The sequence below is a fragment of the Ovis canadensis genome, chromosome 22 (genome assembly GCF_042477335.2).
Source record: "Ovis canadensis isolate MfBH-ARS-UI-01 breed Bighorn chromosome 22, ARS-UI_OviCan_v2, whole genome shotgun sequence".
NCBI classification, from domain to species: domain Eukaryota; kingdom Metazoa; phylum Chordata; class Mammalia; order Artiodactyla; family Bovidae; genus Ovis; species Ovis canadensis.
Window position 1 is genome coordinate 26,729,084 of NC_091266.1, and position 18,223 is coordinate 26,747,306.

The following is an 18,223-nucleotide window of genomic DNA, read 5'->3' on the forward strand; positions in this document are numbered from 1 at the left end:
TCCAGTACTTTGGCCACCTCATGCAAAGAATTGACTCACTGGAAAAGACCCTGATGCTGGGAGGGATTGGGGGCAGGAGGAGAAGGGGACGACAGAGGATGAGATGGCTGGATGTCATCACTGACTCGATGGACGTGAGTCTGAGTGAACTCCGGGAGTTGGTGATGGACAGGGAGGCCTGGCATGCTGCGATTCATGGGGTCGCAAAGAGTCGGACACAACTGAGCGACTGAACTGAACTGAAGTATCTAAAAGATCTCATAAATTAAGTAATGAGATACCAAGCTTGATAGCTGCACTATCCAGAGGAAAGGTCTACTTAGAAATTCTGGGCACCCTATCTGATTCAGAATATTGTCATGCCAAGGTGAACACTGACCTACACAGTGAAGCTAAAGCATATAATTAAATGTAATGGAAGTCAAACCAATTGGTTTATATTAAAACATACACACACACTATTAAAAGTCAAGCTATCATAAACATTAAAACAAAAAACCAACCCCAAACCTGTTAATTAAAACCAGTACTCTTCTTCCTGACTAATTATGTCTCCAAAAACCATGCTGGATTTTGTTCTATAACCTTGTTGAATGTCCCACATGTTAAAAATTAACAGCACTCTTTACGTCAAAATTTTTGGTTACTGTGCCAAACAAACTATGTTTTGTATTAACGCTGAAATTCACTTAGTGGCCTTTTGGGGAAAAGTGGTGTTCAGGTCCCTAATGAATCCTGACACCTAATTTAACCACTTAGACACTGAACACTTGGGCCCTTAAATTCATAAATCTCTAGTCCAAATGTGCATTGTACAATTCATAACTTTATTGACAAACGTAGAAATCAGACCACATTCCAGAGGGAGCAATTCTAGAGTGTGCCCCTGTTTTCCATCCTAGTCTTTTGTTCCTGATTTGCAAAGCTTCTCCACCATCTAGAAGTTCTGATGATGTTTTTAATAAAAATGCATATATAGTCACACCATTCCAGCCAGAGAATTCTACCTATTTATCTTTATATCCTGGTTTTTCCATTAGCCCGATTCAGAAGTTGGGGAAATTCTAGGTGCCAAAGCTAAATATCCTAATATTTAGAAAAGTGAACACTTACACTTTGTCAATAGTGGCTAGCTAAAACTGGTAATAGACGTGTGTTTCTTCAGTTTATACCCCACGAATGTGTTCTGGGCATAATGAACTCTCGCCCATTTTCAGCTCGCGTTCTATCTGGATGATCTCAGAATCCAGAACTTCTACTAGGAACCTGCAGGCACTGCTCCAGGCCTTATTCCTGCTTGTTGAAGAGGGCAGCTCACATCCTTGAGACTTCTGATGACACTCAAATATTTGCCTTTCTACAGCAAATGTAGAAAGTAGTGTTTGCTGGCTCAGTTATCTCCTTTGCATTTTTCTCCTCTCTCCAGTAGTGTGGCTCATCTACAAGTATCCTTAGAGTCTAAAATATACAGGATTTCAAGGCAACAGCTGTATACTTTTTTGTGCCATTTCTGTTCCTTCTCCAAAAAGTATGTATTCATCAGTTTCATCAAAAATAAAAGAGTTACATACAAAATCGTTGCTGCTGCAGTGTTTATGATGTTTAGAGACTCAAGCTGCAGCCTAAAGCTATTAGAGACAGGTTAAATAGATTATGGTATATCTATATAATGGAATATTGGGAATGTAATACAACCACTACAAATGACGCTTTAATGCTGTAAGAAAATGCTTTTATTAAGATTTTCAAATAAAAAGGGGTAAGTTGGGAGTTTGGGATTGATATATACAGTACTGTATTTAAAATAGATAATCAAAAAAGACCTACTATATAGCATTGCTGGTGTTGTTTAGTTGCTAAGTTGTGTCTGACTCTTTTGTGACCCCGTGGACTATAGCCCGCCAGGCTCCTCTTTCCATGGAATTTTCTCTCAGGCAAGAACACTGGAGTGGGTTGCCATTTCCTTCTCCAGGGGATCTTCCTGACCCAGGGATCGAACCTGTGTCACCTGTGTCTCCTGTGTTGGCAGGAAGGTTCTTTATCATTGAGTCACATGGAAGCCCACTGTATAGCCCTGGAAACTATTGATACTGTGTAATAATTTATAATGGAAAAGAAAATGAAAAGCGACATATGTATATGTAAAACGGAATCACTTTGCTGTATATCTGAAACTAATATAACATTGTAAATCAACTATTGTCCAACATAAAATAAAAATTAAAAAAAAAATCGTATCTTAGTGTGATCCAAAATTACCTTCAGCAAACGGCACATTTTTAAACAGCCATTTTCTCTGGGTGATGGTATTTGTGAGTATTTCTTCCTGCTTTGCTCCCTCCATCGTGTATGATGTAACATTTTTACGGACAAAGGGTGTTGGAAGTAACCATGGGACTAGGAGTGTCATAGATAATCAAATAAAATGTTTTGACTTTCTTATATTAGCCAACTCCCACCTTTTTTTAAACAAGAAAGTCAATCTGAGGTGTCTCTGCCAGCTCAGTCTCTTGTCCTATGGGTTAGCGGTGGGCAGTGTTCTGCAAGTGTGATAACAACTGGCATTTGCCATATAACTGCTATGTGCCAAGGAGGAATTTACGTTTATACGTATATATATATGTATTATACACACATAATATATATCTTATTTAATCCTCACATCAACCTGATCACACAGTATGATTAGCTCCATCTTATCAATACTGAAACTGAAGCATAGAGGTTAAATAAGTAGCCCCAGGTCATCCAGATGCAATTTAAACTCAAGCCCTCCAGAGTCTGGATAACTCCACCATTTACAAACATTAGGCTCTTGGCATTTTATTAGGACTATAAAATTAGTTTCAAAATATTTGGGAAATGAGCTGACTTCAGAAGGTGCTACTTACGTATGCTTCAAAGAATCAGAACACCAAGGAGCATACAAAAGGACTCTCCCTACAGAGACCTTACCGAGACTCCATTGACGGGCTTTTGCCTAGTCTGTCCCATGGATGGAAATGGCTACTTTGATGAGGTGGTGATGATGTCACTTGTACCTTTTTCGTCAACATCAATCAAGTATTCATGTACCCAAGTTGCAAAGCAGATGAAAAAAACTATCATCTATAATAAGACTTCCAACTTAATTGGGGAGATAAGACCAATAACATGCAGGGAACAATCAGCACAAGGCAAAAATAAAAAAATTTTTAAATGATAATAAAATGTTAAGCCATGTGGTGACCAGTGTGAAAGCTATGAAGAAAGAACTGTCAGCTCTTTAGCATCTTAGTACTTTGAAAGTATAAGAAACAACCCTTGAAGATCATTTCATGGACTCCAGCATTCCAAGAGGAGATCTAACCTGGTTGAGGCCACACAGTTGTTCAGCAGCAGAGACAGGAAGCAGTTAAGTCTTGGAAAAGCTTTCCAAGGATAAGCACAGTGAGTGAGGTGATGGTACTTTTGATGGAAAGAGTGGACAAGATTTCCTGGTTTAACAAAATTAACCTGCCACTACTCTGATTTTTAGATTACAAGACTGTGAACAGTCCTTGTACTGAGGGATTAGATTTAATCTTTTTAAATAATTGTATTGCACTCTACCCAATATATTACCAAAGAGAAACACATCTACCCACATATGCATTCCAGGTGCCTATCTGAGAGCAGTGATACCTGGCTGTCCTAAAGCACTTCTGGTTCAGATAGAAGCAGGAGGCTGAAGCTGCAGACTGTAACTAGGAAATAGTTATTTGTTCAACTTTGATGATTTTATCAACAATACACTTACAGAGATACTTAAGTCTTAAGTCTAAGTAGATTTGTTTTAGATTGCCTAAAAATCAACTGATTGGGCAATTTTTTTCTTTTTGTTTTATAAAAAGATACTTGAACATTAATACACAAGGTATAAGGATCCCAAATTAAACCTAATTTCAACTAAGAAATTTTGGTAGTGAACACAGCAGATGTGGCTTAGAATATGTAAAATTTATTTCAGAAATGTTTGTTCAAATTTGAGGAAAAAATAGGCCAATGAAACACCAATTTTGATGAATTCTTTTTAAAAGTTGATAAATAAGTATGATCACTAAACTTAAAATACTTATGGTTTTTCATTAAAAAAAAAAAAAACAAAACCTATTTCAATATCTGACAAAACACACAGGCATAAAGTTATACTTTCTTATATTCTAAATAATGCTTCCAGTGGATTTTCAAGCAAAAGTTAAGGCTCAAGGTTATTTCTTTGCCTTCCTGCAGAGAAAATTGTTAAGAGAGTAATTTTCAATTCCTCAAAAATTATTTCAAGAGGTATGATACACTCAAACATTTATGCTAGCAATACTAAATAAAAACTCAAAGCAGTTCTCTTTTGTTATATTTTAGCTATTTACATTTTAAACTCTAATATAGTTTGTTGAAGTAAATCAGAGAAATGAAATGTGGCTTCAAAAGAAGTAAAACAGGTTAATACATCATAAATAATCAATACTAATGCATAAATAAAGTCATTTTCTAACAAGTTTCAAAAACTAAACAAAACAAAAATTCAGGTTTTAGATGCCTTCCTTACAACCCTACCAATCTGCTGTGTGGGTTCAAAGTTCCCGTCAAGAAGTTAACTTTGAACCTGAACATTTCAGCCTTACAAAACAGAAGTATCAGAGTTACTGCGTCCCACAGTTGGGTTAAAAAGCTTCCCAAAGTCTCAGAGACTTTAACTGAATGCAGAAAAGCTAAGCGTCTAAGACAATAAACAGAAACAGCAGAAAGTGAAGCTGCCAAACATCAAGGTTTTACAGATGAATCTAAAGCATATCTAGCAATTTCCCTGTATCAAACAGAATAAATAACCTATACGCAAATATGCATGTTTGAATGCAATCACGTTATTAGCATGCATTCTACTTACTTTGCTTTTTGCCATTTATAAGCTTCATTAGGGAGACCCAGAAAGAGGTAACGAGTTGAAAGAAGTTCGACTCAGAGAAGAACCAGCTGTAAAAACTTGATCTACAAATTTGCATCTCAGAACTTTCAGCGGGGGAGAGACTCTTCGCAAACTAACTTATATACAAGCTTTAGATTATGAAACAACGCATTTCAGCTTTCTGCACTGTATATTACTATTGGAAACCTCAACTCTACCTCCCCATTCTCAGGGAAAAAAATAAAAAAAATCCACCTCCAATCTTCATTGGTCCACATAGTTCCGGCCCACATGGTATCAGTGGGTGTGTCCCTCCCAACAAGTCCTCTCATTGGCTGCGAGGAAACAGCCTCTAATAGGCTGTGATTTGGGGGGCTGTCAAACTCCACGCCTCCAGACCTCGAGCTCGCCAATAGACCCAGGGAGCTGGCGGCTCCTCTGCGATTCAAAGGGCAGGCTGACTGCCTGAGCGCCAACCCCAGAAAGATGAGCTCTCAGAAGAGAAAAGGACGAGGAGAAGGGCGACGGCAGCTCAGGCTCTCCCCCACCGCTGCTCGACTCCTACTCCCGGACCTCACCAAATGTTGACACACGTGCATTTTCCCACCGACAAATTAGTAAGGCGGCCAGCGCGTTTGCCTTCTACAGAGCCGTTACCCGAGGAGCAGCTCAGAAGCCGAGTCAAATCGGCCCATTCCACAGATGGAAGCAGGAAAGGGATCTGTAGCGCCTGGCGCCCCTGGGGAAAGAATCAGTCCCGTGCGCCCCCTCAAAGCCGTCCCCCGACAGCCGGGGCTGGGATGCCCCGGGCGCGCTCAGGTGCCTGTCCCGCCGCTCCCGGGGGTCGCGCCCCGCTCTGCGCCCGCGCTCCCCTCCCTGAGAGACTTACGTGGCCTGTTCTTCCTCCCGGAGTCCATCCTCCTCCGCAGCCGGCATTTCTTGGCGGGGGAGTCGTGCTGAGGGGGCGGCGGCTGTGGCTGGAGCTCTGGCTGGAGCGGCAGGCGCTGGGGTGCCGCGTCGCCGCCGCCCGGGGGGCCCCGGCTGCAGAGGCGCGACGGGTGGAACCCGTTGTGCAGCAGCCCGTTCACGGCTGCAGCGCCGACGCCGGCGGGAGTCCCCGGGGCGTGCGGGGCCGAGCGCTCAGGCTGCCCGCCGTGGTCGCCCATGCCAGAGGCTGGTGGGGCGGCGCGCGGGCCCCGGCTCAGGCGGCCTCGCTGGAGGTCATTCTCGGGCGTCTTTATTTCCCCGGATCCTCCTTGCGGCTTCCGATTCAGCAGCCGCAGAGCCGGCGCTGGGGGATGGCGAGCCGGGCGCTCCTCCCCTCCTCCCTCCGGCGTTCCCACCTCCTCCACGCCCTGCCCCTCGAGCGCCGGCCCCCCGGCGCCCGCCTGGAGCATGCCCGCTCCCGGCGCGGAATCGGGGATCCCCGCGCACCCCCAGCCGGGGCCCCGAGAGCCCGCCTTCCCCCGCTGCCCCAGTCGCGCGACTTCAAACGAGGTTTCCTCGCCTCCCAGACCTGTTCCCGCTACTGAGCATGCCCAGTCCTGCCCGCCACCGCCGAGCTTCAACATGGGGACTGAAGTTCTCCGGCTTCGCAAAGAAGAGATGGGCGGGTTGGGCTTTGTATGGCGGAGCCAGCCGAGAAGGGACTGGGCGAGGCCGGCGTGAGAGGAACGAGCAGCTTCGGGAGGAATGCGGGCGGGGGGAGGGGGGAGACAATAAATATATGTAGAGGTTTGGGTTTGCTAATCCTGTCCGCACTGAGCTAGATACCTTTGCAAGGTCATTCACGTTGTCCCCTCCTCCCTGAAAGCTTTGTGAGCGTCTATGTGTTTCTCTGGGTTTAGTTAAGTGACCAAACTACTCACAGGCACGAGGGGAAGGAGGAGAACGATTATTTATAGACAGGTAGGCGGATTTGGAGAGGGAGGGGAGGGTAATTTCTTTGCGGGCACTCACAGACACCATGTGGCCTCCTGGAGTTGTCTTTTACAGGGAGGAACCTAGGAATACAGTGTAAGGACAGTGAAGGACATAGATGTAGGCGGGATTAACCGGTGCTGGAAGAGACCAAGTAAACAGAAGCAGTCCCAAGCTATAAAAAGCACTTTCCTCACCCAGAAAGGACGCTCAGGAGACAATGTCACCCTATTTATAGAGTAAGGAGTTGCCTGTGTTTTCAGAAGGGCAGGCAGCATCACAGGGGAGACAGCACCATAACCCTGGAGTCAGAGCTGGATTCAAACTCCAACTCAGGCACTCAACAAACCCTGAGAAACTCATTGCTCAAGTTAACACACCTGGTTTCAGGAAACAGGACTGGGCATGCTCAGTAGGCAGGACAAATTTGGGTGCTAAGGACCTTCCCAAAGTTGTGCAATCCCTTGAGGCCTCAGCTCTTGACTCTAGAAACTGTCTTGAGAAATCTATCTGCTACAGTCCTGGTGCACAGTAAATGCCCCAAAGAGCTGGTTATCCTTATTACACTTATTATTAGCAGATCACCCTTCATTTCCAACAAGGGGAATAAACCATACTCGCAGTCATGTTTATTGCGTAACTTACTGTGTGTGATGTTCTCCATCATCTGTACTTATTTAATCTACAGAGGAGTCAGAGGCCTCAGAGCACTCAGCAGCAGCCAGGGGCCTGTACCTGGATGGGAATTCCTTCCAGCAGAGTTTGACCTGGAATCAGCTTTAGGACCCATGACCACTTGAGTGCACAGGTCCCTTGACTCCTTTTTTATTAAGAACAATGCAAAGAATAAACCAGGTGGTTAAATGATAAAGAAGCCAATGCAGGAAACACAGGAGGCTTGGGTTCAATCCCTGGGTGGGGAAGATCTCCTGGAGGAGGGCATGGCAATCCACTCCAGTATTCTTGCCTGGAGAATCCCATGGACAGAGGAGCCTGGCGGGCTAGAGTCCACAGGGTTGCACAGAGTTGGACATGATTGAGCTCGCGTGCACATTAAAGAATAAATCTTAATTCTCCTATTTTTGTTTCCCTGATGTTATCATATTATTTGCAAATATGAAGAAAAAACCTAGATGACCTGGCCCCGGCCTCACCTTGAGCTCCTGACTCTCCCTCTGTAGAGCAGCCTTTCAGTTCCTCAAACACACGAACATCCCTTCTCATCTGCTGTTCCCTTGTGTGCTCCCAGGTGTCTTTGTTTACCAGATTCCAATTCAGTCTTCAGATCTCTACTTCAACCTCTTAAAGTAGCGTTCCCTGACCCTTAGAACAAGATTAGAGCTCCCTCCTCCTACACTTGACCTTCATGACTCTCAGTTTGTAACACCACAATGGGGGTATAATAGGACATCACTGAGTTGTTACAGTGATAAAATGAATATATAAGTAAAGTGTCCAGCCCATCATCAGTGCTATAAAAAATGCTCCATATTATTTGATTGTGCATCTCCCCCCACTACACTGTAATCTCCATTAAGGCAGATGACTCTCTTTCATAACTGTATCCCTAGGAAGCTCTTGGTAATTATTTGTGACTGAAAAAATGACTTGGGTGATATTTCCCCAAGGTGTCTCTCACTTTCTCCTGTAAATTTGCTAAAAACAAAACGCCTGCATTGTCACTCCTAAATATTCAAATATAAAGCTTTCAAATTCTGACATAATTTAAGCTCAGTAGTTTAGGAAGCTCTTTAGAGCAGAAATGCAGAGAGTAGATTTAGCAATGCAGTGTATCCAAGGACATATCCTCTCCAGCATGATTCCCAGGCATGGTGAGGAAGGGCTGAGCCAGGTGGCTCAGACCCAGGTAGGGCAGAAGCACTGGTACTGGGGACAGAACATCCTCTACCTGCTTCTTTTCTCCCGTCTTTGCCATGGGTGCCTTGAGTCAGTTATACCTTGCATGTGATAGAGAGGAAGCCAGGTGGCATATCACAGGTTTATGGGGTGTGAGGGAGTCAGGGGGGCACAGGGAGGTTGCGGTTCGGAGGTGTAATTTTGAGGTATGAACTATACGATGTGCTCCAGCAGGGGAATGGAACAAATAATGTTTGGAAGAGAGAGAGGGAGGAAGAACCCACAAGGCACTCTTTCCCTCTGTTCATTCATTTATTTACCAGTCATTTATTATGAGTGCACTATGTTGTAGGCAGTAAAATAAATGCTGGGAGTAAGTACAAAGTTAAAACAAATGGCTTCATTGCCCTCTAAGGGCTTACAATTCATAGAAAGAGAGAGACAGAGACAGAGAGAGAAGTCAATGATTCTCCATCATCTGGGTACATAAGAATAACCTAGGGAGTTTTTCCTTTTAAACTTCTTGTTGAAAATAACATACATACAGAAATATATACATATCCTAAGGGTAGTGCTTGCTTCCTAAGGCCTGCTTGTCTTCACGGTGAATTTTGCAGTGAATGAAACAAAATGTGTCACCTATGCTATGGAAGGGAACTCCAAAGGACTCCAGAGAGTGAGCAATGATGGAACAGGGAAGAGAAGGGGAAGATGGGGCTGAGATGGGTGTTAAAATAGGCTTCAGGGAGGAAATGACCCTTAAACTGAAGTTTGACCAATGATGGAATTTCATCATGGAAGGCTGAAGGAAATCCATTCAGAACTGAGGGAGTGGAGACCCTGCGGGTGGTTTGAAACCATCTGGCATGCTTGGGAACCTGCCAGGAGATCAACAAGGCTGAAAGGCAACCTACTGAGGGAGGAGGTGAGTGATGCCCAAAAAGGTGAGATGGGGTCCAAATCTCGGATGGCTTTCTGTACCACAGGAATCAATTCAGACTTTTTTCCTGAAAGCCATGAGAAACCACTGAAGAGTTTTAGATTGCGGAAAAACTCCTAGATTTGCATTCTGGAAGGATCTCTGGCATCAGTCTGGAGAATAAAATAGAAGAGGAGCTTCCTAGTTGGAGGGACCAGATAGATTACTGGAAACAACCGGGAAAGACGTGCGATGGGACTAGGTGAAGGACATACCATTCAGAATGAGATCACCAAGTGGACTCAAAAACTGTTTAAAGAATTTACAGGACTTAGTAACCAACTGCAGAATGAGGAAGAGGTAAGGCCAGGATAATTTTTATGTTTCCAGTCTGGGCAACTGGGAATCTGGTGGTTTCAGCATGCAAGATAAAATATGCAGAAAAGGAGCAAGACCTTTTATTTATATTCTCTCTGGGATTTATATTTAAGAAGGGTGATCCTTTAAAAATGTAGATATGATCATGACATTCTTGTACTTACACTGATAGGTAAGCCATATCAATATTTGTCTGTTTCAGTCTAACTCAACACTTACCACTTTCCTTCTTTCCTCCCTCTCTCTCTTCCCCTTCCCCCATAAAAGAGGGAGGTCAGCACTAGTTTTTAACTACTATAAATTAGACTTTTAATTTACTTTTAATTTTTTTTGAAGACACAGATTAAAACCTGTCCACCATGCCATCACTACACATGATTACTGTAGAAATTCTAGTTCCTTGCTAAAATGGAAATAAAGTCCAATGTGCCCAAGCTTTCTACCACTTAATAACCACACTGACGACACAGTATGAGCTTGGGAAACGATACTCTTCAAGACATAGTTTAAAAAGAATTACTAGAATTTTAACTGTCAGAATAATATTGACCCAAGATGACTTCTTTCTTTCATTTTTGCCTCTTTTGCTATTGGCGTCGGTGCCTTTCTTAGAGATTCGCATGAGGCACCTCAGGAGGCTATTTTCAAGTACTGTGCTGTTTTCGATGACAGTGCTTTTCATATTGCTTTCTTCAGGGCCCTAGGGAGTAGCACTGCTTCAGGGAGTCAAAGGCCACCAAAACCCAACAAAAACTGCCCTGTGAGTAACAGTGTTATGGAGAGATTCTGAGGACCACTTCATCAGAGCCTCCCTCTTCTCCTTTCTTCAGAACTGAGCAACTACTACACAGCAGGTACCATACTAAGTACCAAGGATATACTCTTAGGCAAAAACAAAGTTCCCGTCCTTATCCAGATGACAGAATGGACTGGCCTTAAGCACGTAATCACCACAACAGCAAAAATGTAACTATCATTCCGAGAAATGCAAAAATGGAAAGACTCTCAGAGCCATGAGGGCACATACCAGGGTGACCTGGACTTATCTTAAACTTTAGTAGATGAAATGGCATTTGCTGAATTCTGAAGTTGAATAGAAGTTAACTAAGGTGGAGGTTAACTGTGGTGTTGGAGAAGGCTCCTGAGAGTCCCTTGGACTGCAAGGAGATCCAACCAGTCCATTCTGAAGGAGATCAGCCCTGGGTGTTCTTTGGAAGGAATGATGCTAAAGCTGAAACTCCAGTACTTTGGCCACCTCATGCGAAGAGCTGACTCGTTGGAAAAGACTCTGATGCTGGGAGGGATTGGGGGCAGGAGGAGAAGGGGACGACAGAGGATGAGATGGCTGGATGGCATCACTGACTTGATGAACGTGAGTTTGAGTGAACTCCAGGAGATGGTGATGGACAGGGAGGCCTGGCGTGCTGCAATTCATGGGGTTGCAAAGAGTCAGACACGACTGAACGACTGAACTGAACTGAACTGAAGGTGGAGGTGGAAGTGGAGGAGGCATTCTTAGGCTCTCTTATGTCATAAATATGTAGGCACTTCATAAATACTTGCTAACTGAAAAGATGAATTGACCCTGTTCCTCTCAATAGGGCAAATCGAATCTCAGGAAGCTTATTCACCGAAATGAACCACTGGAGAGGATTTAGGCCAATCCTGTTCTTTCACTGTTTTTTCTATATGGCCTGATGGATTATTTTAGTTTTTTGTTGTTGGGTTTTTTTTGTTGTTGTTGTTTCTATTTTTTGGTCAATAGCAGTGGAAAAACATAACATCAGCAGCTGCCACTACAGCAATAACTGTGTGTACAGGAATGAAACACACCCCACATGAACCAACTTTCTGTTACTAATGTTTTTTGAGCACCTACCAATAATGATTTGGTGAAGGGAGATGGGAGTGTGACTACCTAGGAATCTGATAAGCTATAATCAGAGTGACCCCAAGTACTGGGCATAAGTTTAGGGATGTATCTGGCTTTAGCAAATTGACAGTAGGCTTATTATCTAACATTTATTGAGTTCTTACATGCCATACACTGGACTAAGCACACTGTGTCATCTTTTTTAATTAGCAAGGTAGTCATGTGAGTAGGATTTGGATACTGTTATTAGCTCATATTTTGTATGAGGAAACTAGAGCTTAGACAGGCTAATGGGTCCAAGTTCACACAGCAGAAAATCTAATAGACATTTGAGTCAGGTCCAGGTGGCCCTAGAACCTCACATTTTGTAACTCAACCACCATGCTGCCCTCCCAAAAGATGGTGTACCTGCTGTCACCTGCAGATTTTACACCACGGTTGCAAACTGATATACTATTCCACTGCCCACACAAGAGTGCCTTTTAAACTTATTGAGTCCCTTTATTTCTCACTGAAATGCTGTCCAGTGTCTTAGACTTTTGTTTCCAAAAGGGCTTCCCCCCCTCTTTAAATAAATGTGCCAGCTATTGCCATTTTTCTATTTTGTATATCTATTCAACAAATATTTTAAAACGATGTGCAAACCATTGTTCCAGTTACAGTGAGGAGCAAGGCAGAAAAGTCCTTCCTATTCCGCAGCACACATTCCTTTGGGGAGGGGGACAAGGAAAGTCAGAAAATAAACAATAAGTACAGTCTGTGTTAAGTAACACAAAAATTAAACGAAATGATGCGACAGAGCATTATTGGAAGGAAGGAACCAGTTTACATGCAGGTAGTTGAGGAAGCCACACAGATACCGGTTTCTGAGGGTTCAGAGACTGAGGTGTGAAGCATTGTGAAGAGAGGTTTAGAAGAGCATTCCAGCACATGGAAGAGGAATAGATATACCTATATCTATCTGTGTGTGTGTGTTTGACTCTTTGGGACCCCATAGACTGTAGCCCACCAGGCTCCCTCCTCTGTCCATGGAATTTTCCAGGCAAGAATACTGGAGCAGGTTGCCATTTCCTACTCTAGGGGATTTTCTGACTCAGGAACGGAACCTGGTCTCTTGCGTCTCCTGCGTTGACAGGTGGACTCTTACCACTGTGCTACCTGGGAAGCCTACTTCTATATCCATATGTGTATGTGTGTGTATATATACATATGAATATATACACATATGTATATATTCATCTCTTCATCACCAAAGTTCCAATATTTGGGGGGATGCTGATGAATAAGGGGTAAGCATTTTCCTTTGAGGATGACAGCAGCGGAAGGAAGAGTCTTTGATTAGGGTCTCAGCACTCAGAACATTCAAATTTGTCTTATAGTTTTCCTGTTTTCTGAGTGAAGTCCCCTCTGAATCTGGAAGTTTCTTCAGCTGCAAATAAAAGCTGCTTTAATTCATTCCTACATAAAATGAGTTAGTACAGGGAACTGGGTGAATAAAAATCTCTGAAAGGCTAAAGGAAAGGCCTCTAGGCTGAGCTCCCAGCAGTGAATCCCACCACAGGATCAGCTTCCTAAGTGAACTGCTCTAAGGGAGCTGCTACTTCTGGTACAACAGTAAACCAAGAAACCAGGGGGTCATCGCACCCCTGGGTCCAGGGCTGACTGTCTCAGGCTGAATGCAAACTTACAGAATTCATGCCCTATATTCTGTCTCTCCAAATCCATGGTGTCCAGGACAAGACACCAGGACCCCTGCTGCCATGACACCGCCCACCACACAAAACGGCAGAAGTCGGGCCTCCTCCTCCGTCTGGACTTCCACATGCGTCCAGCTGCATCTGCTTGGCAGTGCTAAGCGGTGTACAGGACCCGGGCACTAACAGGGCCTGGGAAACCGACATCTTCCATTTTCTTACGTGTAGCAAGTGATACGGCATGTTTAGCTCAGTTCCATTGCTCAGTAATGGCTGACTTTTTGTGACCCCATGAACTGCAGCACACCAGGCTTCCCTGTCCATCACCAACTCCTGGAGCTTACTCAAACTCATGTCCACTGAGTCGGTGATGCCATCCAACCATCTCATCCTCTGTCGTCCCCTTTTCCTCCTGCCTTCAATCTTTCTCAGCATCAGGGGCTTCCCAATGAGTCAGCTCTTCTCATCAGGTGGCCAAAGTATTGGAGTTTCAGCTTCAGCATCTGTCCTTCCAATGAATATTCAGGACTGATCTTTGGGATTGACTGGTTGGATCTCCTTGCAGTCCAAGGGACTCTCAAGAGTCTTCTCCAACACCACAGTTCAAAAGTATCAATTCTTTGGCCCTCAGTTTTCTTTATAGTCCAACTCTCACATCCATACATGACTATTGGAAAAACTATAGCTTTGACTAGATGGACCTTTGACAGCAAAGTAATGTCTCTGCTTTTTAATATGCTGCCTAGGTTGGTCACAGCTTTTCTTCCAAGGAGCAAGTGTCTTTTAATTTCATGGCTGCAGTCACTGTTCACAGTGATTTTGGAGCCCAAGAAAATAAAGTCTGTCACTGTTTCCATTGTTTCCCCATCTATTTGCCATGAAGCGATGGGATCAGATGCCATGATCTTAGTTTTAGAATGCTGAGTTTTAAGCCAGCTGTTTCACTTTCCTCTTTCCCTTTCATCAAGAGGCTCTTTAGTTCCTCTTCGTTTTCTGCCATAAGGGTGGTGTCATCTGCATATCTGAGGTTATTGATATTTCTTCCAGCAATCTTGATTCCAGCTTGTGCTTCATCCAACCTGGCATTTCGCATGATGTACTCTGCATATAAGTTAAATAAGCAGGGTGACAATATACAGTCTTGATGTACTCCGTTCCCAATTTGGAACCAATCTGTTGTTCTATGTCTGGTTCTAACTGTTGCTTCTTGACCTGCATGCAGATTTCTCAGGAAGACAGGTAAGGTGGTCTAGTATTCCCATCTCTTTAAGAATTTTCTGCAGTTTGCTGTGATCCACACAGTCAAAGGCTTTGGTGTAGTCAGTGAAGCAGGAGTAGATATTTTTCTGCAATTCTCTTGTTTTTTCCTAGGATCCAACAGATACTGGAAATTGATCTCTGGTTCCTTTGCCTTTTCTAAAGCTGGCCTGAACATCTGGAAGTTCTCAATTCATGTACTGTTGAAGCCTAGCTTGGAGAATTTTGAGCATTATTTTGCTAGTGTATGAGATGAGTGCAATTGTGTTAGTTTGGACATTCTTTGGCATTGGCTTTCTTTGGGATTAGAATGAAAATTGACCTTTTCCAGTCCTGTGGCCACTGCTGAGTTTTCCAAATTTGCTAGCATATTGAGTGTAGCACTTTCACAGCATCATCTTTTAGGATTTGAAATAGCTCAACTGGAATTCCATCACCGGCAGTAGCTTTGTTTGTAGTGATGCTTCCTAAGGCCCACTTGGACTTCGCATTTCAGGATGTCTGGCTCTGGGGGCCTGATCACACTACTGTGGTTATCTGGGTCATTAAGATCTTTTTTGTATTGTATACGGCGTGTTACAGGGCGCTGAAATGGAGCTGAGTAAGTCCATCTATTTGCCTGCAATAACCTCAACTGAGAATCTTGATAATGAAGTAAGCACTGTTTGCCTCAGAGTTTTCTGTTTCCAGCAAACCGCATGGGACAATTGTTTACCCTAGGAGGTAGCCAGGCTTGAAGCTCCCTATAAATCCTTCAAACGGGCTGAAACTGAAAACAGTACTAAGCCACTAATAATAACAATGATACTACTTTACGTGGTTAAGAGTTCCATCTTTGAAGTCACTCAGACATAGGCTTGAATCCCAGCTCCTCCTCCAGCCAGCTTCCTCTATTATCTGGCACTTTCCAAGAATTTTGTGATGAGGTAAATATGTCACTGGCCATGCATCATTTCTGAGTACTTGATATGTGGCTAATGTGACAAAAGCACTGGATTTTAAATTGTATTTATGTTTTAATTAATTGACATTTAAAAAGTTAGCTTATTTTAAAAATCACTTTATTGAGCTATGATTGACAGATAAAAACTGTACATATTTAATATATACCACTTGATGAGTTTAGAGATAAGTAGTATATACCTGTCAAATCATCACAATTTGGCATAAATTTATCCATCACCTCCAAAAGTCTCCTTCTGCCCTTTCCCTCTTATTATATGATGATGATCAAAACACTTAATATAACATCTACTTACTTATACTTTAGTGTATACTTAGCAAATCTGTAAGTATACACTGAAGTATAGCCATATTGTTTCCCATAGTAGCTGAACCATTTAAACTCAAATAGTAATATGGGACCAGTAGCTACCGTATTGGATAGCACTGTATACAATGGGGATAACAGTGGTATCTACTTCATTCATTTATTCAATGAATACTTATACAATATCTTCTGTAAGCATCTACAGGTATTGTGCTAAGGAAAACATCCTGAGGCCTACAACCAGTAAGGCAATCAGACCCATTTAACAAGTGAACAAATAAAACACCTACAGTTTATAGTCAGCAGTATAAAGGAAGTAACACGGTAGAGCTTTTGCAGAATAACAGGGGGTGAGAGGACACAGGATAAAGAAGTTCACCCACATGCTGGCTTCTCCATGACCTAATATAAAACATGAAAAAAGTGATGCCTTAAATCGCAAAAACTGGAACAGGACCTCTCAAAAGCAAGAAATTTAAAAATATCCCACCTTTGATTGCAACACTCTTTTAAGTTGCTCTAACACTTGAGCTTTTATTTTTATGGAGAATAGAATGTTCTATATCTGTTTTTTTTTTTTTTTAAACCAGTTTCTGTGGGTCTTATGGTTATGTGCTCAGATCTGTTGCCTGCCATGCCCCTGCCCTGCCTGATGAGGCAGGGGGCTGGCTCCGGAAAGCCAACTCTCTTGGGGTCCAGGGTCAGCTGTCTTCCAGCAGGCTTAGTCAGTGGGAGATGTTGGTGAGAATGGCAGAATCTTCTCTTCCCTCCCTCGTTGTGTAGGAAGGCATCTCCCCAAAGTTGCTGACCCTCTTCTGGGGTCTCCATCACCTACGGACACGCCTGCCTTAACTCTGTCTTCTGCTTGGTGACTGTAACTCCTGGGATCTGATTCTATCACTTTCTCCCTGCTTCTTGCCAGCCTAAGGTGGTGATGGCTTCGTGCCATTGCTAATGTCTGTGTTGCTTCACTGTCCTCTGATTAGCTTCTCTGCTTCTTCTTCTCTCTCTTCTGAACACCCTGGTTGGATGTTAGATGACAGACCATCTATGATGTTGACTCAGGATTGGACCTAGGACCATACCCGGAAACAGTTTTAAGGTTTTAATTACTTCCCATGGCATCCCTTTTTTGCCCACTCCTCAGGCCCATTGAGGTATGATATTCATTATTTCATTGCTGCTGCTGCTGCTAAGTTGCTTCAGTCGTGTCCTACTCTATGTAACCCCATAGACGGCAGCCCACCAGGCTCCCCCATCCCTGGGATTCGCCAAGCAAGAACACTGGAGTGGATTGCCATTTCCTTCTCCAATGCATGAAAGTGAAAAGTGAAAGTGAAGTCGCTCAGTTGTGTCCGACTCTTACCGACCCCATGGACTGCGGCCCACCAGGCTCCTCTGTCCATGGGATTTTCCAGGCAAGAGTACTGGAGTGGGGTGCCATTACCTTCTCTGCATTATTCCATAACAGGTGGGTATATTTGTGTCAGAAATGCAACCTTCAGAAAGTTAAAATTTATCAAGTCAGTTGGGCTGCAATCATCTAACAGCTGAAATAATGTATTTAAAAGGTCTGGGATTTCTGAATAAACATTAAACAGTCCACTGGTCATATAACATGTAGCATGTTCAATTAGTATATTGGAAATTTTATTAGCATACTTTATACTAGTTTCTGTCTAAATAAATAAATCTAAAACTCAGTGACTTAATGCAATAAAAGTATGTTTGCTGTTCTCAAAGAGTTCAATGTTGTCAGCTGGGGCGGTGCCTGGTCTGTGCAGTTCATTTGGAAACTAGTGGTGCCCTAGATGTTGACATGAGCTAGCAGAAGAGGGACAAAAGAGAGTAGAAAGGATGGTGGTGGTGTTTTAGGGACCAAAACTGGAAACAGCATACATCAGCTCTGGCCACATCTCACTGGGCAGAACTCAGTCATGTGTTCCCTCTGCATACCCAGCCCAGTTGCAGGAGAGCCTGAGAAGTGTAGTTTAACTTAATGCCTAGGTAGAAAAAGAAATGACCATGGAAAATACATGGTCAGTAACTACATTTCATTATTTCTCCCATTTGTAGAATAAACTCCTCCCCACTCACTTCCTAGAACATTATCCAAAGCTCTAGACCTTGGTGT

The 18,223-nt window shown here is 43.3% G+C and overlaps 1 protein-coding gene across 4 annotated transcripts in view; it reads right to left on the reverse strand.

Moving 5' to 3' along the window:
* Nucleotides 1–18,223, reverse strand: part of PANK1 (pantothenate kinase 1) — a 111,421-nt gene that overhangs the window by 51,844 nt on the left and 41,354 nt on the right. Inside the window, exon 1 of one of the 4 annotated variants that reach the window (XM_069567951.1) lies at nt 5,811–6,683. The exons of 2 other annotated variants lie outside the window; for them this stretch is intronic. In XM_069567951.1, coding sequence (XP_069424052.1) covers nt 5,811–6,492 — 682 coding nt within the window. In that variant the 5' untranslated portion in view covers nt 6,493–6,683. Of the gene's footprint in view, nt 1–4,903; nt 5,206–5,810; nt 6,684–18,223 lie in introns of those variants that run through there. One more of the 4 variants, XM_069567952.1, reaches the window with a different exon arrangement.